Raw genomic sequence first — 23,295 nt, 5'->3', positions numbered from 1 at the left:
CTGTGTTAGCTGGCCCCGAAGAGAGCTATCCAATTAGTGAATTAAACCCAGGCCTGGATGAAAAATGTCCGACTTCAGACTCAGCTAAGCCCACTCTGGAAGCATTGAGTCAACCGGTGATCCTAGGGAGAAAAGCTGCTTCCACTCACTCCCAGGAAAAACAAAAAGCCTACACCCTACACCCAAAAGGACCACTCTGACCTAGACCTCGTGACTCAGTTCATTGCTCTTCACCCTCTTCCTCTCTCTCGTCAGGCTTCCTCGACAGCCCCTCCCCTGAACTCATTCAAAGCGCCACGTCTCCTACCCAGAACCAACGCCGCCAATGAGCCCCTCCCAGGCTTCGGTCCATCCAGTGCCACCAGATTCCCGAAGTGAGCTCTTCTACCAGACCAGAACGATCACCGCCTGAGAAACCGCCACACCTCCCCTCCAACAGATCCCGCCCAGCCCGGCCCCGCCCGGGACCACGTGACCAATCGCACCGCCCACCACCGTCGACGTGATCCGGGGCCCGCCCCGGCGTCCCCGCGCGCGGCGTGGTTCGCGGCCCGAGCCGCCATTGTTTCGCCGAGGGAAGACAGCGGGGCCCTGGCACTGGCGCTGAGACGCCGCTTAGCGGCAGTCACTGGAGAGACTCCCTTTCGGTCTCCCTCTTCTCCAGGCGGCAGTGTCGTGAGGCTGACTAGGGGGAACCTGGGAGCCCCTTCTGCCTTCCCCGCGGTAGCAGCGGCCGATCCCCGCCTCCGGCGCGAGGGGCAGCCGCGATGCGCTCGGCCTGAGGCTGCCCGGCTCGGTCCTTCCTTGCCTCCCTTGACTATTCCACAGCGTCTCTGCACTCCAGCGTCTTCCTACGAGTCGCTTTCACGAGAGAGAAGATGGCTGCACCGGGCTGGCAGGACGAGCTAGCCCAGAAGGCCGAGGAGGGTTCGGCCCGACTACGGGAAATGCTTTCGGTCGGCCTAAGCTTTTTGCGCACCGAACTGGGCCTCGACCTGGGGCTGGAGCCGAAGCGGTACCCAGGCTGGGTGATACTCGTGGGCACGGGCGCGCTCGGGCTGCTGCTGCTGTTTCTGCTCGGTTACGGCTGGGCCGCAGCTTGCGCTGGCGCCCGCAAAAAACGGAGAAGCCCGCCCCGCAAGCGGGAGGAGGCGGCGGCCACGCCGGCCCCGGCCCCTGACGACCTAGCCCTGCTGAAGAATCTCAGAAGCGAAGAGCAGAAGAAGAAAAATCGGAAGAAGCCCGAAAAGCCCAAAGTGAGTAGGGGAGGAGCGGCGGTAGAGTGGGGGCGAGTGTCCGGTGCCATGAGTTGGCGTGGAGACCCTCCAGCAGGCCGAGCCCCAGCCGAGAGTGGAGAAGAAGAGTGAGATTCGTCGAGATCTGAGACGCAGATCTCCCAAGGTGGAGGAGGTGATAGGTGGTGGACATGTCACTTGGGGAATGGTGGAAACTCAGGAATTAAAGGCGAGTGGAGAAGACCAGTTTCGAGGAAGGAAGTTACAAGGTGTGGGGGGTATGGTTAATACCAGCGGCCAATGATTAAGACATTTTTAGGAACCGTGACCCATGAGTCGGAATCTACTCGATAGCAGTGGGTTTGTTTTTTGGTTTTGACAGCCCGAGTAACACATCAGCCTTAGTTGAGGCCTACAAGGGAGCCTGCTTTGGAGGGTAATGGGACCTTAAGGTGGTGGTGGGAAGTTGTGGGGAGACTGCGCATGGAAGACAGATGCTATTGAGTGGAGGAAATACGGTGACCTGAAAATTCTGAGGCTTAGGAAGAATTAAAGGTGCCCGAGTCTAGACGCGCTTCCATTTTAGTGGGGACTGTTAAAGGCAAATGGTCGCCCACTCTTGTTTCTGGTGACTGTGCCCATGGCAGCCCGAACCACCGGCAGTTGGTTACTTTACAGACTTTGGGGTACGTAATAGTCCTGTGACCGAGAGTTAAGGCAAGTTCAACGAAATGGTCTGTTATACACCCGATAGTGTGGGAGGCTTTTGAAAAAGGTATGACAGGGCACAGTGGTGCAGGCTGAGAGAGGGTTCAGGCTCCGATTTTCTGGACCACATGGTGCAAATGCAGAGACCCTTGCATTCCATGTTGTATTTCTACATTGTTTATTGCTATCTTCCTTTAGTTCCGTCATTATACTTTTCGTAGTGTTATTTATTGTTTATATGTTCGCTTTATAATTAAGCAAACTGAGGGTATAGAGGGTGTGAGGAATTAGAAATAACTCCTAACATATTTTGAAATCCACTGAATTAAGCTCTTCATCCTTTCAAAACAATTCAACAAGCCGGTACCAACTTCCTACTATGTGACATGCAGTCTGGTGTTTAGTGGGCAGTGCGGAGTATACACAAAGAAGTCAGATTCAGTCGTGGAGGCTCTTATATAGGAGACAGTCATAAATATTTCTAATATTCCATAGACTGACTATTAAGTCTATAGAGGGGTGAGCAGAGTGTTAATGAGGCTTGGAGAGTGGGAGACTAATTCTGTTAGAGGGATTTAGGAACATTATTGGAGGAAGTAGAATTTGAGTTCAGACTAATTTAAGGAGAGTGTTGTTGATAACCGTGAAGAATAAGGCTGAACTAAAGTCGTGACAGTTCACAGTTAATGCATTATTAAACCTAGATGAGCATTCACATTTTGCTTGCTGGTTAAAAGGACACAAGATACATATAAAACCTAGAAAAGAGCACAGTTTTGTCAAGGTGACTACTATTTTGAGTTAGGAAAAGTTATTAGGAGTATATATAATTATTTAAATTTTAGACAATCTGGTAATTAAGAGGATTACCAGAAGGTAATGTTAGGGTAGAAATCGAGAACCTAGCTCCAACGTAAGGGAAGAAGGTGATCTTGGGGAAAAAAAACAACAACACATTTGTTACATCTACACCCTGTGTGGATGAAACAGGTTGTGAAAATTTTCAAAGCCTTATTTGGGACATCTAGAATTTCAGATAGACTTGCGAAGACAGGTGCTCCAAGAGCCCATCTGAAGTGTATCCCGACACTCAAGATGACTCATCTAAAGAAGGAACACAGACTCCTGTGGTACTGGGAAAAGTGCTCTTTAGACTTAGGATCTATCATTCTTCTCTTTGTGTTTGAATTAAAGGTTGTTGTTATGTGCCGTAGAGTCGACCTGACTCAGCAACCCCTCCTTGGGTTTCCAAGGCGGTATCAATATAGAAGTAGATTGCCCAACCTTCCTTCCAAGGAGTGTCTGGTAGGTTTGAGCTACCAGAAATCCTTGCGTTAAAGGAGGAAAGGTAAATAATGTAGTATTAGCTTTGATGAGTGGAGAATGGGAGACTGACTAGATGGTTGGGCATCAATTGGGTGAAAAAATATCTTTGCCAACTGAATGATGAAGGTGTATGGGAGTTTTGCTCTGTCAGCATTTACCAAATTGTAGCTTTCAAACTTTTTTGATTGCAAACCACAGTAAAAAATATGTTTTGCATTAGAGTAGCCCCTCCACACACAAAACTTATTTTTCTTTAATGATATTTGTGACCCACAAAATGGTTTCACTTGTGATTGAGGAATGACCAACAATTAGAAAAACACTGCTGTACAAGGCTAAGAAAGAAAAGTTGCCATTTACTTAGTTCTCATTATATGCTTTGCACTGTGCTAAGTATTTACTTGGAGAAAAGAAAGATACTATTTGCAAATCAAAGGCAGTAAAAAGAAATTCAATATTTGTATGTCTCACTGTGACAGGGATACAAGAGTAAAAGCTCAGTTTCTCCCCAGGGAGCTTTTTATTCCAGTTGTGGAAAAAATTAACTCATAATGATACAACCACAATGGACTGACGTAGAAACAGAAGACCTTATCCTAGAAGTTGGCTTTGAAAGTGGGTAGGAGGAAGACATGGGGAGAGGGCAGCTAAGTAGGAGGGGAGAAAGACTGTCGGCTTGGCAGAAATGGGGAACTCTAAACTTGAGTAAGACATTTAATCTTGCTTTATTTAGCTTATCTTGTTTATAAACTGAAGATCTTAATCAAGTTAAAAACACTGTAGGATTCTGCAAAATGTTATCCCTGACTATTTACAAGATTGCTTTGAATGCATATTAACCCTTTCATGACAAAATTGTTTTTTGCTTTGAGTTTTTTGTTGATAATATATTTTCAGTTATGGAGAGCATACTGAAATCAAAGGGAAAACATTGTTTTTGAGGATAGTAGGGATTTTTTTTAGTAAGGAGCTCTGGTGGTGCAGTGGGTAGGGCATTTGGCTTCTAACCAGAAGGTTGGCAGTTCAAACTCACCACCAGCTCTGTGGGAGGAAGAGGAGGCAATCTACTTTTGTAAAGATTTACAGTCTTGGAAACCAAATAGGGGTCACTAAGAGAGTTGACATGATGGCAGTGAGTTTCGTTTTGAGTGAGAAGGATTTTTATACAGTTATGTGGGGATATATGTCCCAAGAGGACTATGGTAGTAGAATTGGTGAGGTGAGACCATGTCTTCAGATTCATGCATTTAATTATACAGGCCCTTGCCAGGTGGCAGTACGTACTGCAACTGGTATCACAGCTTCCCAGGAAACCTGAGAGGCTGAAAAATGTTGGTGGGTAATATATGTCACACAGGTAGATTCCTGAGCCTCAGGTATCTTACACATTCACAATTTCTGAAAATTGGTCAAGATAGTCTGCATTTTTAACATGCTAACTGATGAATCTTTGCTTATTATGAAAATTACTCACTGGTTTAGGGCCCTGAGATATGTAGTGAGAGAGATCTCCAAGCAGAGTCATCTTCAATTCTGTTACCATGTCATTCTGATATACTTATATTTTGATTCAAGTGGCTTCAGTAATGTAAACTACTACAACTTCTTTGAAAGGACATTCCAAGTGGATTTAATTTTCATCCTTTTATTATTTTTAGTGTTATATATTTCAATTTGAATTATTTTCAAAATTTTGTTTCCAGTAATGTGTATTTGTAGAGTAGATACTTGGGTTATTTAAATCTGTATTTATTTGGACCTATTCATAAAAAATTTTTTGAAATTCTTATGTCAGTTTCATTCCTAATAAAGTCTTGGTATGTGGCTATGACTTTTAGTTTGTTCCATACTTAAAAATGGAGGCTGGGATATACTTTTCATTAGATTTAGTTCTTGTTATTTTTTAAAATCATTCATTTAAATATTTCCCATAACACCTAGCTAAATGTAGGTAATTAATAGGCACTCAGCAAATATTTTTCACTTGACTTTTAGTGGTTCAGTGGTAGGATGTTCACCTTGCATGCAGTAGAGCCAGGTTTGATTTCTGGCCAAAGCATCTCAGGTGTGCAGCCTCCTCTTGACTGTTGGTGGAAGCTTGTGTGTTGCTATCATGCTGAATAGGTTTTAGCAGAACTTGTTACTAAGACAGACTAGGAGGAAAAGCCTGGCGATCTACTTATAAAAATTGGCCAGTGAAACTATAGATCACGGTGTTCCAAACTGATTGTGCATGCCAGAGTTGGGGGCCAATTTAACTGCAGCTAACAATAACAAGATCTTAGATAACTAATCTTACCAATTGATGCTTTGAATTTTAACGATGCACATAACCAAGGTCTGCTTCCAAAAAAAATTTATTTTAGTGAATAATGTATAATATGTAGAAATATTCGTACAGATTTGCCATAGTGTACTTATCAATATCTGTAAATTCCGTGAATAAAAGAGTAGTGTCTTGTTTACTACTGTATAACTTTGCACAGTGCTTGTGTTGTTTGTTGTTATGTGCCGTCGAGTCGGACTTGACTCACAGCGACCCCTCCTTGGGTTTCCAAGGCAGTAGCACTACGGATGTAGATTGCCCAACCTTCCTTCCGAAGAGTGGCTGGTGGGTTTGAACTGTCAGACTTCTGGTTAGCAGTCAACTGCCTTAGGCACTACGCTACCAGAGCTCCTTTGCACAGTGCTTAGCACCCATTAAATAATTATTGAAGAAATAATTATACAGCGAATGGTTATTTTTCATGCCTGGTAAACAGCCATGTGAGCCATCTTTTTATAGTAAAGATAAGGTGGCTGTTTGCCTCATGTGCTACTGCTTTCCTAATCTGGCTCTAGTTTTGTAAGCCCCGTCTTTCTACAGTCAGTAAGTTATTTTAATGATATGCTGTGTCTTTTATAGTCATTACTTCCCCTTCTAGTTTCACTGGCAGTGCCCTACTTTCATAGGGCTTTATTACCTTTACTTAGACTATCCTAGCAACATCCTATCTGGTTTTCCTTCTCCCAGTGACTTTGTTGCCAAACCTTTCTACCCACTCTTACCACTTTAGTCTTTTAAAGTCCAATCTTGATCATGTGACTTTCATATTCACCTATTGAATAAAGTCTAAAGTCTATGACTTAGAATTCAAGTCTCTTTTGATCTAACCCCACTTTAGGTTGGTTTTCATCATTATTTCTAAGAAATAATTCTGCTTAGCTAGACTTGTTACCTTTGTACATATTATTGTTCTTCTATTGGAAAGCCCTTCCCAGCTCTACTATAAAGCTTCCCCAGCCTCCCAGCCAGATTTATTCTCACTGTCTTTTTGATCATATTGGGCCACATTGTATAAATAATTGGTTAATAATTTTAAAAGCCTTTGTTGTATTGTCAGTTGCTTTGAGTCCATTCTCATGGCGATCCCATGTATGCAGGGTAGTAAATTGCTCTATAGGGTTTTCAAGGCTGTGACTTTTTGGAAGCAGATCACCAGGTCTGTCTTGTAAGGCCCCTCAGGATGGGTTCAAACCACCAGCCTTTCAGCTAGTAGTTGAGTACTTGATCGTTTACACCGCTCAGGCTACTTGTCTCTTTTTTATGTTTGTTGTAGCATAATGTTTATGTTTAGTTGCAACTCTGCACTTGCCATGTTTGTAGGTCAGAATAGTTGGATATCAGAATTTCAGTGGTTCAGTCTAATACTTAGTGATCCAACAAGTATCTGAGCATCTGCTATTATGTCTGTTTTCATATCAGTAGCATAGAGTACAGGAGCCCTAGTGGCATGATGGTTAAGTGCTCAGCTGCTAACTGAAGTGGTTCAGAGACGCCAACAGCTTGACAGAAGAAAAGACCTAGTGATCTCCTTCCGTAAAGATGACTGCCTAGGAAACGTAATGAGGCAGTTCTGCTCTGTTCATAGGGCTGATGGCACACAGCACCACCACAGCATAGAGCACGCTGCTAGAGTGCTACATGTGTATCATATAACTAAACCAGGTGCCACTGAGTTGACTCTGACTCAGTGTGCGTCAAGAGGAAAACTGCTCCATAGAGTTTTCGATAACTGATTTTTGTGATGTAGCTCCTCAGGCCTTTCTCCTGAGACATCTCTGGGCAGACTTGAACCTCCAGCCTTTGGTTGCAGTTGATTGCATCAGTCATTTGCACCACCCAGGTAGCCCAATACACACACATGTTGTGTTATGTGCTGTCGAGTCAGACCCAACTCATACCAACCCCTCCTTGGGTTTCTGAGGTGGTATCACTGTGGAAGTAGATTGCCCAAACTTCCTTCCAAGGAGTGGCTAGTGGGTTTGAACTGCCAGCCTTCTGGTTAGCAGTCAAGTGCCTTAGGTACTATGCTACCAGAGCTCCTCCGATACACACATGGAAGGTACTTTATAAATAGTAACAGAATGAACAGATGAATATGGTAGTTTGTCTCTGTACCTGGACCATTCCTCTTAACTCTAGAATCTCATGTGTGCACTTGACTCTCCCACTTAGAAGTCTGATAAAAGACCAAACTCACTATCGTTGAGTTGATCCGACTCGTAGCAACCCCTCCTAGGGTTTTCGAGGCAATATCTCTGCAGAAATAGATTGCCCAAGCTTCCTTCCAGGCATGGCTGATGGGTTTGAACCACCAGCCTTCTGGGTAACAGTAAAATGCTTTAGGCACTATGCCATAGTTATCTCAAATTCTAACATCTCCAAAATGCTTAATTCCCTGTTTTCCTCCAGTCTTCCCCTTTTCTGTAAATGGTAAATGTGCCAAGAGTAATCTGATTTTTTTCCTTGTCCTTATCTCCTCTTATCTTCTATCTCGTCATATCTAATCCATCATGTCCCATTTGTTTTATTTCCAAAATATATCTTCAGTCCAAATACTCTAGTTCTGTCACTGTAGCTCAAGCCACTATTGTCATCTGAATTGCTGTAGTAGCCTTCAGTTGACTGCCACTAACCTTTCCTCAGCACCCTAGTAAGAAGAGTGTTTTTTTTTTTTTTTAAATCATCTTGCTCAAAAACTCTTTAGTAATGTCTGCATTTAAAATAATTCTAAACTTTTCATGGCCTATATGGACCAGCACCTGCTTATCTTCGCAAGCTGATTGTGAGTGAGTTACTTCTCATTCATTACTTCCAGCTATAGTGATCTTTTTTTTAAGTTCTTCAAACTCTTTCACAACCCAGTGCCTTTATATGAGCTATTTTTAATACTGTGGAGCAATCTTTTCCCCTACTTTTTCTTCATCTTAAGTCTTACCTTCTCAGAGTATCTTCCCCTAATCATGCCATTTGAAATAGGTGTCCCTTTCTGTTTTCTATCTCAACTTCTTGTATATTTCTTTTAATTTTTGTAATATTTGCATATTACAGTTTGTAGATAATTTATTCATTTACTTTTTTGGGTGTCTTTTTCCTCTCCTAGATTGTAAGCTTCTGAATTTGTAATGGCAAACAATGCCTGGCATATATGAAAGAAATTATTTTTGAGCTAAATACTGAATGAAGTGGCTAAAATGACATCACAGTTTCATTGGTTAATCAGTTATTGAGCTAAATTGTCTTATGTTTCTGATGGAATTGTGGTTTTTATTATTAGGTAGTGGTTTTGATTTATCCAAGGTTATAGAGAAAGGTGTTTCAAAAGCAAAACAATATCCTAATCTCTAGCCTAAGAACTCAGTTATTTTCACTTTACCTCTCTGGTTTCCATAGCATATTAATATGCCAGGATATTAAATTGCATTCAGAGAACAAAACTAGTTTTCCCAGTAAGTTACACCTTTCTTTATTGTTTTTAAATTTTACTTTTATAATCACAAGTTTTTGCTGAAAAGTATGATGACCTTTACAAAAGCTCTAGAATTTTGGTGGTGAGATTTTTTTCATCTTTTTATTCTGTTCATGTTTTTTTTTTTCTGTTCTGCCAGAGACCTAGCAGAAAAGACCTGTAATAGTTGTGCTTATCATAGTCAGATACCAAGAGCAGCATTGAACCCCCTGAATGCTTGTTTCATTGCGCTTTGGCCTTATTGATTGCTGTACTGCTTTCAGGGAGTTCTGGGATGGTACAAATGGTTAATGAGCTTTCCTGTTAACCGAAAGGTTGGAAAGTCAGTTCTACTCAGATGCTTCTGAAGAAAGACCTGGCAATCTCCTGAAAAATCAGCTACTGAAAACCCTGTGGAGCACAGTTTTACTCTGATACACATAGGGTTGTGATGAGTCAGAGTTGTCTCCACGGCAGTGGTTTAACTGTTTCACAAGGCTGTGAGCCTTAAAGTTGTTTGGAAATTATTATCATTCAAACAAAAACAAAAGATCTAAATGAGGAATTTGTTATACAGTCAACTTTAAAATTCACCATTTTCTCTCCAAATGCCAGTTTTCAAACTGTTGCACAGAATATCAGGATTCTAGAAGGCATCCACGAGGATTCAAGAAAGACGTCATGGCTGTGTGTCTGCTCTATCACTTGTAATCCTTATGTCAGTACCTATCAGTTTGAAACTTGCAATCAGTGTCCTGTTTAGTTTTTCAGAAATGATGGTTAGTGTAATTTGGCCTGTGGACGGTTACTGAGTGTCATCTTCCCATCCGATAAAAATACCTCAAGACGTGCCTGGTACAGTCAACAGAGAGAGTGTAGAATACCTGAAATAGCTGAATTTGTATCTAGCTGTTTAGAAGGCACTAGGAAATAGATACACAGCAAGCTTTTGCAGATTTGAATTATAGGTCATATTTTTAAGACTGTTCTCTCAGTTTTTAAGTTTAAAATTGGGGTTGAATTTAAAAATGAGTAGATAAATTATGTCTGAAAGTAAAGTTTATGTAATTTGGCAGAAAAAAAAAGTCCAGAACTTTCAAACAAACTGCCTAGAAATTGTTCTATCTTAAATTTGTATCAAAACTCTTTACATCTGAAACTAAGGAACTGCCTAAGACTGGTCTTTCCCCTTAAATGAGATAGTGCATGTAAAGCATGTAGTAAGGTGCCTGGCACACAGCAAGTACTTGAAAACCATGAGTTGTTACCATGAGGCTGTCTCATGGTCTAACCTGTCAACTAAAGATGATACTGCTTTTGAATTTCCATAATATTCTGTCTTTTTTTTTTTTATTTTGTATGTAATATATGTATGCACTCTTTGTATGTTCAGAATAGGTTTTAGCTGAGAATATTGAGAATCCAGTGAAGTAACTTGTCTTTGGTGACACATTTGGAATTTCAACACTGGGCTCTCAGCTTGTCTTCAAAGCCTATGCTTTTTCCAATAAAAAAAGGGGACGGGAGGGATGAAAGTGTACCATTTGTCTTATATTTTAGTAGGTACTGCTGTATACCTGTATTCTTCCTTTGCTTAGATTCTAAGTTTCTTGAGGGCAAGGACTGTGCCTTACTTGTGTTTGTTTCAGGGTTTTAAGGGTTTGACATACTGTTATACTATGTTTACTTTGTACTGAGTGATAAACAAATATTATATTATTTTCTTAGAAAATGGTGAAACTAAGCTGTTTTTAAAAAGAAAAACAATATTACAGTTGCTGTCTCTAAAGCTCGTTTGGACAGTTTTTAGCTTCTGAGAGGATGTATCTACTTAAAATTCATATTCTGTTAACTTTCCAAAAGAATTTGTATCTGGGCCTGATGTATGCAGCTTTTTCTTAGACTCTTTGATCACCAAGATTTAACTTTCATTTTGAGCGTTCTAGTATAAAAATAACCCAAATGCTTCAACATGAGAAAGGAGAGTAATGGGCCATCACTGCTGTAGAGAGGAAAGGCTATTGAAAGGGAAGAAACAGTTTCTTGAATAAGTGTGCTTTCCACATATTCTCTTACATAATATAATTCTAATGAGAAACCTGTAGTATAACTACGTATCTTCCTTGTATTTACCAATGATGAAATCAAGGTATAGGTGCTTTCATTTCAGGTTGTCTGTTCCCACATGGCCTTCATTTTTTAAAATACACTTTTATTTGTAAAGCAGTTAGATTTACAGAAGGATTATAGAGAAAGTCCAGAGAGTTCCCATATACCTCCCCCCAAACAGTTTTCGCATCTGTAGAATGGTACATTTGTTACAATTAATCAGCTACCTTGATTCACTAACTAAAGTCCATAGTTTACATTAGGGTTCACTCTTGGTATTATACCATTCTTTGGGTTTGACAAATGCATAATGACATATATCCATCATTATATATCGTTCGCTGAGTTCAGTGCATCAAATCTGTTCTTTAGATGGTCTCTAAATTCAGGAGGGATATATTCAAGATCATATTTTGGCTCTATTGGAATTGTTTTAATTGTCTTTAACTTCAAGTTGAACTTGCATATGAGCAGTTGATGGTTTCTTCCACAATCAGCTCCTGGCCTGGTTTTGGCTGAAGATACTGAGCTTTTCCATCGCCTCTTGCCACAGATGTAGTCAGTCTGATTCCTGTGTGTTCCATCTGGCGAGGTCCACATATACAACTGCCATTTGTGTTGTTGAAAAAAGGTATTTGCAATGAATAAGTTGTTGGTCTTGCAAAATTCCACCATGCGAGTTCCAGCATTATTTCTGTCACAAAGGCCAAATTTTCCAACTACTGGTGATTCCTTTTTGTTTCCAACTTTTGCATTCCAGTCACCAGTGATAATTAACACATCCTGATTGTGTGTTTGGTCAATTTCAGACTTCAGAAGTTGATTAAAAAAATCTTCAATTTCCTCATCTTTGGCTTTGGTGGTTGGTGCATAAATTTGAATAATAGTCATATTAAGTGGTCTTCCTTGTAGGCGTATGGATATTTTCCTATCACTGACAGCATTGAACTTCAGGACAGGTCTTGAAACATCCTTTGTGATGATGAATGCCACGTCATTCCTCTTTGAATGGTCATTCCCGGCATAGTAGATCATATGGTTGTCTGATTCAAAATGGGTAAAATCAGTCCATTTCAGCTTACTGATGCCTAGGATATCAATCTTTATGCATTCCATTTCATTTTTAACAACTTCCAACTTTTCTAGAGTCATACTTCGTACATTCTGTGTTCTGATTATTAATGTTTGCAGCTGTTTCTCCTCAATTTGAGTGGTGCCACATCAGCAAATGGAGGTCTCGAAAGCTTTACCTTATCCATATGAGTAAGGCTGGGTTTACTCTGATGATGCAGCTCTTTCCCAGTCGTATTTTGAAAGCCTTCTAGCCTAAACGGACTATTCATAAAGTTGCGCAGTAATCTATCAGACAGTGTTTCTCTGCTATTCATAAGGTTTTCCCTGGCCAATTGTTTGAGGAGTGGCTGGCCTCTTCCTACTTTCTAGTCTGTCTCAGCCCTAGAAGTACCCTGTGCTCCACCTTTTTATCCCTTTTCTCTCTCCTGTCAAACCCCTGGCAACAACTGATCTTTTTATTGTGAAGTTGAGGAAATTCTCCTCTATTCTAGTTTTCTGAGATTTTTTTTTTTTTCGTATCATGAATGGGTATTAGATTTTGCCAGATTGTTTTCCTGTGGATATGATTTTTCTTCTTTGCTGATGTAGTAGATTACATTAATTGATTTTTTGAATGTTTAGCCAGCCTTGCATACTTAGACTAAATCCCTTTTGGTCTTGTTATGTAAATTTTTTTATACATTTTGAGATTCAACTTGCTAATACTTTGTTGAGGATTTTTGCATCGTGAGAGATACTGGCCTGTAATTTCCCTTTTTCGTAATGCCTTTGTCTGGTTTTAATATTAAGATAATGCTGGCCTCATAAATGGATTAGGAAGTGTTCCCTCTGCTTCTGTGTTCTGGAAAAGAATTGGTATCATTTCTTCTTTACATGTTTGGTAAAATTCCCCAGTGAAACCATCTGGGCCTGGTGCTTTCTGTTTTGGAAGGTTAATAATTTGATTCAAGTTGCATGGTCTTTTTATATTTTATTAGTTTGTAATTAATAAGCTGCTCTTCTAGTTCCTAAAACTAAGACATTTCCCAGTAATTTGAAGTCATGGGTTTTAAATTTTGTGTCTAGAAATAAGGGAGCTCTGCTAGTATAGTGCCTAAGTCACTTGACTGCTAACCAGAAGGCTAACCAGAAGGTTCAAACCCAACAGCCATTCCTTGGAAGGAAGATGGGGCAATCTACTTCCGTAGTGATACTGCCTTGGAAACCCAAGGAGGGGTCGCTATGAGTTGGGTCCAACTTGACAGCACGTGACAACAACAACAAGTGAAAATAGGGTTCTAAATGGCTTCATTTTAGAAGTCAAGTGCTGAACCTTATAGATGCTGATCATTCAGATACAGACTCCTAGAATTTGGCATCAGTTTAATAAATATGTGAAGGCTGCTCCAGTGAAGTAGAAGTCTATTATTAAACATCTTTTCTTCTGAGCCTTAAAACTCTCTGAGTACAAGTTCCTTTTGTATGTCCTTGTTTGCCCAGCCTCTGCTGCTTAAGTACTTAATAAACATACATGGAATTAATTAGTTGAAGATTGACTAACTTGAAGAATATTATTTCCTTGGAATCAGGTTCCTTTCTTCCATTCTCCTTATTGTCAGCTAGCTGTCTTCAATAAGGTTTACCACCCCCCTCCCAACATACACAGTATCTACTTTGACCATCTGTTTACTATTGTATCCCTTGCACAGTTCCCAAAATATATTACAGAGTCAAATATTTATTGGTTGAAAGAATGAAAATTTGAATCTGGGAATATATGTGCTCAGGCTATATAGGCATATACTGTAAGAATCTTTCTTGTCTGTACGTTTCTACTTAAGAGGGAATAAAATTGCCTAATACTGAAACTCTTTAATACTTGACTAAGTTTCTTTGCATAAAGTCTGAAGTTAAATTACTGTAGGATTAGTTCTCTAATAAATTGTGACGTAGTAGAGTTAAATTTTCCAATATACATCATAAGCTACTTTTTAAAAACCTCCTTTATATTGACTGAATTCCTAAACATGCATTTGGGACTTTTTTATGTTAACGCTGAAAGTTAGTGTAATTGTACTTGATGTAGTTTCTCGTCAGTTAACCACAAAAAAAAGGGTTGTTGGCATTAAAAATAATGGAGATGTACTGTTAAGTCAATTCATAATTATTTATGAAGACAATGGAAGTATAAATGAGAAGCCTTGCTCATGATGACTTCCTTGATGTTTGCACATGTCAAATATTAGTAACTTGATTTTATCAAATAATACCTAGGAGTTCAGCAAAAATATTTACATATACATGCATATATACTAGGTACACACAGAGAAAGGGATTAGAAGAGGTAGCAGTAAGTAGAAAGGAAACCGAGTCAAGAGTGAGGAGACCAGCATTTTAGTTCTATGTTTACAGTAAGCTGTCTGACTTTAGTAAGTTGCTTAAAACCCAGCAGATTAAAATGTGGATTAATTAGGAATTTAATCAGCTAAAAGACAGCTTTAGTTTTGAGTTTCTGCCACAATTCTTTGGAAAAGCCTACAAATGAGGGTTTAGAATATTAACGGCCTCTTTTTTTTTCCGCTACTGCATGTCTCTGTTAATTTTTAACAAATGCAGGAAAAGTCAATGGTAGGAACTTAGAACACTCAGATTGTTTTGTTGAGTATATCTCTGCTGTATTGAGTAGGCAGTCATCTTTTTTTATTTTGCAAGAACTGGGCAAGTGAACAGAAGAGCTAGGATGCAGAATAATGTTAGAACACAGATGCCTGGGCCCTATTCATCTAAATCCTGAACCTATAAATTTCTGTTGATGAGGTTCAGACATACTTGTTGAAAGCATTTCAATAAATGAGTCTGATTAAAAGACAGATTTGAGAATTTCAGGCACTCATGAACACCTCTAAATGCTTTTATTTTAGGAATGTAGGAAAGTTATTGTTATGTGCTATCGAGTCATCTCGCACTCATAGGGACCCTATGCACAGCAGAACGAAACACTGCCTGGTCCTGTGCCAGCCTCACAATCCTTGCTATACCTGAGCCCATTGTTGCAACCACTGTGTCAATCCATCTCATTGAGGGCCTTCCCCTTCTTCGTTGACCCTCCACTTTACCAAGCATGATATCCTTCTCCAAGGAATGGTTTCTTCTGACAACATGACCAAAGTAAATAAGACAAAGGCCGGCCATTCTCGCTTCCAAGGACCATTCTGGCTGCACTTCCTTAAGGACAGATTTGTTAGTCCTTTTAGTAGACCATGGTACTCTTAGCATTCTTCTCTAGCACCACAACTCAAAAGCATCAGCCCTTCAGTCTTCCTTATTCTTCGTCCAGCTCTCGCATGCATAAGAGGCAATTGAAAATACCATGGAGATGCATCTTAGTCTTCAAGGAGACATCTTTGTTCTTCATCACTTGAAAGAGGTCCTTTGCAGCAGATTTGCTCAATGCAATACGTCATCTGATGTCTTGACTGCTGCTTCCATTGATGTTGATTGTGACAACTTTGATCTTTTCTCCATCCACCAAGAAGCCGTTTATTGGACCAGTTGTGAGGATTTTTTTCTTTATATTGAGGTATAATCCATACTGTAGACTGTAGTCTTTATCAGTAAGTGCTTCAAGTCATCCTCACTTTCAGCAAGCAAAGTTGTGTCATCTGCATATCGCAGGTTGTTAATGAGTCTTCCTCCAATCCTGAGGCTGCTTTCTTCTTCATATAATCCAGCTTCGCAGATTATTTACTCAACATACAAGTTCAGTAAGTATGGTGAAAGATAAAACCTTGACACACTCCCTTCTTGATTTTGAACCATGCAGTATCCCCTTGTTCTGTTTGAAGACAGCCTCCTGATAAATGTGCAGGTTCCTCATGAATATAATCAAGTGTTCTAGAATTCCCATTCTTAGTGTTATCCATAATTTGTTATGATCCACACAATCGAATCAATAAAACATAAGTCAACCGTTTTTGAATATCTTCAGTAAGATTTTACTTGCATGTGATATTAATGATATTGTTCAATAATTTCTACATTCTGTGGGATCACCTTTCTTTGGAAAGGGTACAAATTTGGATCTCTTTCAGTCAGCTGGCCAAGTAGCTGTCTTCCAAATCTCCTGGCATAACTGGAGTGAGTGCCTCCAGTGCCTCCAGTGGGGCATCCGTTTGTTGAAACATCTCAGTGGGTATCCAGTCAATTCCTGGAACCTTGTTCTTTGCGAATTCCTTCAGTGCAGCTTCAGCTTCTTCCTTCAATACCATTGGTTCTTGATCATAAGCCACCTCCTGAAATGGATAAAGATCGACCAGGTCTTTTTGGTACAGTGACTCTGTATTCCTTCCATCTTCTTTTGATGTTTCCTGCATCATTCAGTATTTTGCCCATAGACTCTTCTGATATTGCAACTCAAGGCTTAAATTTTTTCCTCGCTTTTTTCAGCTTGAGAAATGCCAAGCATGTTCTTCCCTTTTGGTTCTTTAACTCCAGGTCTTTGCACATTTCATTGTAGTAATTGCCTTTGTCTGCTCGAGCTGCTCTTTGAAATCTTCTGTTCAGCTCTTTTATCTTGTCATCTCTTCATTTGCTTTCGCTACTGTCCACTCAAGGGCAAGTTTCAGAGTCTCTTCCGACATCCATTTTGGTCTTTTCTTCCTTTCTTGTCTTTTTAATGACTTCTGGCTTTCTTCATGGATGTTCTTGATGTCATTCCAAAATTCCTCTGGTTTTCAGTCATTGGTGTTCATTGTATCAAATCTGTTCTTTAAATGGTCTCTAAATTCAGGAGGGGTATTATCAAGGTCATATTTTGGACAGTGTTGTACTTCGGGATAGATCTTGAAACAGTCTTTGTGACGATGAATGCCACACCATTACTCTTCAATTTATCATTCCTGGCATAGTAGATTATATCGTTATCTGATTCAGATTGGCCAAAACAGTCCATTTCAGCTCACTAATGCCTACGATATTGATCTTTATGTGTTCCATTTCATTTTAGACAACTTTCAATTTTCTTAGATTCATACTTTGTACATTCCATGTTCCAATTATTAATGGATGTTTGCATCTGTTTCTGCTCATTTTGAGGCGTGCCACATCAGCCAATGGAAGTCCCGAAAGCTTTGCTCTATCCGTATTGTTAAGGTCATCTCTACCGTGAGGCGTCAGCTCTTCCCAAGTCAAATTTTGAGTGCCTTCTGACCTGGGGGGCTAATCTTCCGGCACTGTGTTGACAGTGTTTCAGGACTATTCATAAAAGTTTTCCAGTAATATATCAGATAGTGTTTCACTGCTATGTGTAAGGTTTTTCCCTGGCCAATTCTTTGAGAAGTGGAAGGCCTCTTCCTTCTTCTAAGTCTGTCTAAGCCCTGAAGCTCCGCTGAAACCTATCCACCATGGGTAACCCGGCAACACAGTACCATAGCCTCCAGCGTCACAGCAGCAAGGAAGCCACCACAGGACAACAAACTAACAGACTAGTTCCTCTCCCTTAGTTGTTTCTAACCCATCTGCACCTGCCTACCTCAGGCCCTGAGCCTTAATATAGAGCCACACCCAAGTGAAAAGAGCCTCCAAGCTCCAATCCCCAGCCTTAGTAAAGAGCTACACCCAAGTGAAAAGAAGCCTTCACGCCCCAGGCCTGCCTACCTCAGACTGCTGCCTTAATATAGAGCTACAGCAAGTAAAAAGCAGGGGGGAATTGAGGTAACCTTTTTAGATTGTGGCAGTGGGTTGGTAAAGAGTGTTAATAATGTAATATATTATATTACAGAACTAGAGGGAACCTTGAAAATTATCTAGTACAGGGGTCAATAAACTGTGGTCCATGGGCTAAACCTGACCTTGCATCTGTGTTTGTAAATAAAGTTTTATTATAACAAAGCTTGCATGTTAAGTTGTATATCATCTCTGGCTGCTTTTTCACTACAATGGCAGAGTTTTGTGGTTGTAACAGAGACTGTATGGCCTGCAAAGCTTAGCATGTTTACTGACATTTTACAGAAGAAGTTTGCCTACCTTTGAGTAGCTCAAGCCTGTTATTTTGTAGATGTCAAAATAAGGCTTAAAGATAATAAGTAAAATGCTCTGTGATTACACGGCTAATTGGTGGTCAAAATGCAAATATAATTTAGTTCTCTTTTTCCAATCTCCATTCTAGTATTTTTTTGTTAGCATAGCGCCTAAGGCATTTGACTGCTAACCAGAAAGCTGGCAGTTAAAACCCACCAGCCACTTCTTGGAAAGAAGACTGGGCGATCTACTTTTGTAGAGATACTGCCTCGGAAACCCAAGAAGGGGTCACTGTGAGTCAAAATCGACTCGACAGCAATGAATTTGTTTTTGTTTTTGTTTTTTAATTATTTTTTCCTATCTCCATTCTAGTATTTTTTTGTTGGAGGAACTGATGCTAGGTGAGATCATAAAATATATTTGTAGTATAGAATTTTGTTTATAAGATCATTATTTATGTTATTAACTACAAAACACTGTTACCTAGGGCAGTAATCCATTAAATCTTGGATAACACTTCTGCACAAAAGTCTTTTTAATTTGAGTTAGAGGGTGGAATTTGATTGTATGTTGTACTGTTTCCTGAGTAAAAATCTTTTGTTTAATCTGCCAAGCAATTTTTTAACATAATACTTTTTTTTTTTTTTTTTGTTACATATACAGCCAAATGGACGATCTGTTGAAGTGGCTGAGGAGGAAATCGTTCGTCCTCCTCGAAATGTAACAGCAAAGCAGCCATTAGAGCCAGACAAGAAAAATGAAAAGGTGAGTCGGGGAGCATATGAAATATGCAAGGTCTTTAATAATGAGAGCGACTTATTATGAAAATGATAACCTTGTTTCACGAAATTGTCAGGGTACCCGCTTACAAGGAAAAATGTAAAAATGAATAGTGTGGTGGATGGTTAGTGAGAGTTTGTTTTGATTAAATGTTTAATTACAATATATTTTTTTTTAATAGGAAGCATTTATCAGCAAGTATTTTGTCTGTAGGAGAAAGATGTGGCAAATCTACTACCATAAAGATTATAGCTTTAGAAAGCCTATGGGGCAGTTTTTTTCTGTCCTGTAGCGTCCCTGTGAATCAGAATTGACATGAGAACAATTCTGTTTGGGTTTTTTTGTTTTGTTTTGTTTTAGTACGTGCTAGCTAGGTATACTTTTATCACTTTATATAATATAGAAAGTATTATAAATTTTATTTATAAATATCTAACAAATGGGAAACCTGAGGCTTAAGTAAGTTACCTAGGCTATAAAAATTATAATTTTTATAATCAGACCATCTGATTTCAAAGTCTGTGCTTTTGACTTCCCTGTATTATTTCTGATCCTCTTAAAAAAAAAAAAAAACTCTGCCGGGCAGATAGTAATAGCCCCATTTTACAGATAATGGCTCTGAAGCTTTGAAGAGATTTCATGGTTTCACTCATCTTACACAGTTTCTGAACTTCCATCACCAAAGCCCGTGCTCTTTATGCTACTCGACAATGCTGTTTCCTTTCAGTTGCTGTTGTTTTTCCAGCATAAAGCTTCTGCTGTTGGTTTGTTGCATATATTTATTATCATACTTTCTTCATAGTAATAAATACCATAACTCGTGGCTTGTGTTCTTTTTGGGGGGGGGCGGGGCGGGAGCTCTTGTGGCATAGTGCCTAAGGCATTTGACTGCTGACCAGAAGGCTGGTGGTTCAAATCCACCAGCCACTCCTTGGAAGGAAGGTTGGGCAGTCTACTTCCGTAGTAATACTGCTTCAGAAACCCAAGGAAAAGTCTCTGTGAGTCGGATCCAACTCCATGACAGTGGTTGCATTTCGCATTTGGTGTTCTTTTTTAGCTATCCTGAATCTTGAATTTATACTTTTTAACTTGGTTCAGTCTTAGTAGCTTATTTTGGTTAATTTTTGTGTGTATAATTGTGTGTTTCAAATATGTGGTGTTTTTTTAGAGTTCTTACAACTTTCTTTATAAATAGACATATCTTAGATCTACTTACATGTCTCAGTATACTTTATCTTTGTTTTCATCTCAAAGCCACATCTTGGGTCCTTTGAAAAGTACAATGTTTTGCTTACAGAGTAATCACTCTAAACTGGGATGTTGCGTTCCTGGCCTTGTTACTTGAGCAAAACTTCATTGATAGACATGATATGTGACAAAAGCTATAGATGTTAGGTCTGTAGAGCAGGTTAAATTACCATAGTTTGCTAAATCTTTATTTGGGATATGCAAGTCAATGCCTCATTGATACTATTGTCTGGTAAAGTGCACTTAGGATGATTAGCCAGACTGAATGCATTATGTATTATGCTGAAGGGAATAAAGAGAAATACAAGATGTACTTGCCCTCACAGAGATGAATGTAATTAAGGAAAGACAATCACAATGGAAGATAACTAGTAACGTAAGTCATTAAGTGCCAGGTAGTCAGAGGAGAAAGATTATCCTCATTGGATAATTAGAAAAGATTGACTTCTTTGGACTATGAGCGTGGTATTTCAGTAAGAGAAATGGGAGAGAAACAGATGAACACAATCACATTATTTAGAAGAAACAAACTAACATGTTTAGGCATATTCAGGGAAAACTTAGATGTATTAAGCTATTGGTAACATTTATTCTTTTTTTTTTTTTTTTTTTTTAATTGTGATTTGGATGAAAGTTTACAGAGCAAATTTACTTTCCATACAGCAGTTCACATACACTTTGACTTTGACATTGACATTGACTCCAGTTTACCACAATGCAACAGCTCCCCTCCCTCTTCCTCCCCATAGTTACCTCTTTCCTATGTCATTTCCTCCATGCACTCCTGCCCCCTCAGCTATGGCTCTGTGCATACATAGCTCTTCTATTCTCCCATGATTGTTCTCTCCAAGGAGTGTATCTACCTAGTGTAAATGTTCACCTCAGATGCCTGTCTTTTGTTTGGCAGAAAGCCACAGGAGTGGGTTCAGTTCCACACCTGAAGGGCAGCTAGGGACCATAGTCTCAGTGGTTCCATCAGGCTCAATCAGACCAGAAAACCGGGTCCCTCTCCCCCCACAAATGATTTTGAGTTTTGTTCTACATTGTTCTCCCACTCTATCCAGAATCTCCTACATAGATTCCCCCTCTGAATGGTTGGCAGTGGTAGCCAGGCACCATCTAGTTTTTCTGGTCTCATAGTCATATAGGCTGAGGATTGCATGGTGTACCAGTCGCTTGGCCTAATTGTTTCTGTGAATCTTTGGTTTTCTTCTTTCTTCTTTGCTCTGGACAAGGAGAGACCCATCGTTGCATCTAGATGGCTGCTTGCAAACTTTTAAGATCCTAGTCGCTACTCACCAAAGTAGGATGTGGAACAATGTTTTGTGTAGTATGTTATGCCAATTGAGCTTGATGTCCCCTGTGACTATGGTCCCCAGCCCACAGGTCCAACTGTTCGTTCCCTCTGTGTAGCTAGCTGTGGCCAAGAAGTAACAACAGTCTTGTCACTTGTCAGCTCTACTATACACCTGAGAATTCTTATAAAACATAGCAATACACTTGTAGAAATGTTGTCTGCCAACCCTGTACATGGTCTTGGGCACAGTCCCCCCTGCATGGATGTACCTGTAGTATGTATCTAATATAATAATAAAGGTCTGAATTGAGGTAGAAGTACAAATACTGTTAATAAAAGAAATAACAAATGCAAAAATGTCTAAAACTTGATCACCATCAGGTTGTTCAGGATGAAGTCAGTGGTGTGCCAACATAGTTGACTATCTTAGTAGTTAAAAGTACTCATAACTACTACTTAAAAGTTGTTGTTGTTATCATGTGCCATTGAGTCGAGCCCGACTCACAGTGACCCCTCCTTGGGTTTCTGAAGAGGTATCACTATGGAAGTAGACTGCCTAACCTTCCTTCTGAGGAGTGGCTGGTGGGTTTGAACTGCCGGCCTTCTGGTTAGCAGTCAAGTGCCTTAGGCACTATGCTATCAGAGATCCTACTTAAAAGTACTACCCTTATATTTTTGTGCTACACAGTCTACAAAATATTTTTACATCTCTTAATCCTGATAATAAACAACTCTGGATGGAATATTTTTCCATTTATACATAAGCTTAGTAAAATGTTCAGTGAATTGCTTAAGATCACATAGCTAGTAAGTAATGTTCTCTTCGTTTATCTAAGGCAGCAGTTCTCAAAGTGTGACCTGTGAACCTCTGGCAGGAGGTCCCAGGGACCCTTTGTGGGATTTCTGAAAGTAAAACTATTTTCTTAATAATTAGAACTTCATTTCCCTTTTCACTTTGTTGATGTTTGCATTGATGGCACAGAAGTATGGTGGACAAAACCACTGGTGCCTTAGCACAAATCATGGCAGAGACACCAAAATACTAGTATTAATTTTATTCTTCACTGCTATTCACACACAGTTTTGGGGGGGGGGGTTGGGAGTCTTGTTTCACTAGCATCAAGTGGCCTTGATGCAGCAGTGAAAATTACTAATTTTGTTAAATATCAGTATGCACTTTTTAAACATTCTGTGTGTTTAAATGGGAAGTATGCTGTAGTATGCTGTATACTTCACCACAGTGGTTGTCTTAAGAAAAAAGCACTAGTGTGATCAAGTTGCAAGCTTAACTATTAGTTTCATGTTACCCCCATTTTTATATGAAAGAAGCAGAAACAAATCATGATTATTCAGTTGGATATTTGCAGAAATTTTCTCAAAAAAATAAACAAAATGATCTTGTCACTTAAAGGAAACAATTGATAGTATTTGTTGCAAATGATAAAATGATTTGTTGCCAAATGAAAATTAGAATTTTGGAAAATGTGTGTCTCTGCCATGAGCTTGACAGCTTCCCAGTACTTAAGTAATTTCTGATAAAGTCGGTTCTTATGTTAGTAAATGTATTTTTTAAATATATATGTGTATAATATAGAATGAAATGTGTTAACATTTGGAAAAAAGGAGTTCTGGTAGCATAGTGGCTAAGGCACTTCACTGCTAACCAGAAGGCTGGCAGTTCAAACCCACCAGCCACTCCTCAGAAGGAAGGTTGGGCAATCTACTTCCATAGTGATACCACCTCGGAAAC

At 39.6% G+C, this 23,295-nt stretch overlaps 1 protein-coding gene across 1 annotated transcript in view; it reads left to right on the top strand.

The window, feature by feature from the left end:
• The first annotated feature begins 878 nt into the window (after nucleotides 1–878).
• Nucleotides 879–23,295, top strand: part of MTDH (metadherin) — a 62,988-nt gene continuing 40,571 nt past the window's right edge. The window contains exons 1-2 of the mRNA XM_042783637.1: nucleotides 879–1,256; nucleotides 18,884–18,985. Of these exons, the coding sequence (XP_042639571.1) occupies nucleotides 879–1,256; nucleotides 18,884–18,985 (480 nt within the window). The remainder of the gene's footprint in view (nucleotides 1,257–18,883; nucleotides 18,986–23,295) is intronic.

The sequence above is a fragment of the Orycteropus afer genome, unplaced genomic scaffold (genome assembly GCF_000298275.1).
Source record: "Orycteropus afer afer isolate SDZICR_OR568_19922 unplaced genomic scaffold, OryAfe1.0 scaffold00021, whole genome shotgun sequence".
Taxonomy (NCBI): Eukaryota; Metazoa; Chordata; class Mammalia; order Tubulidentata; family Orycteropodidae; genus Orycteropus; species Orycteropus afer.
This window is presented reverse-complemented; position numbering and strand designations above follow the sequence as displayed.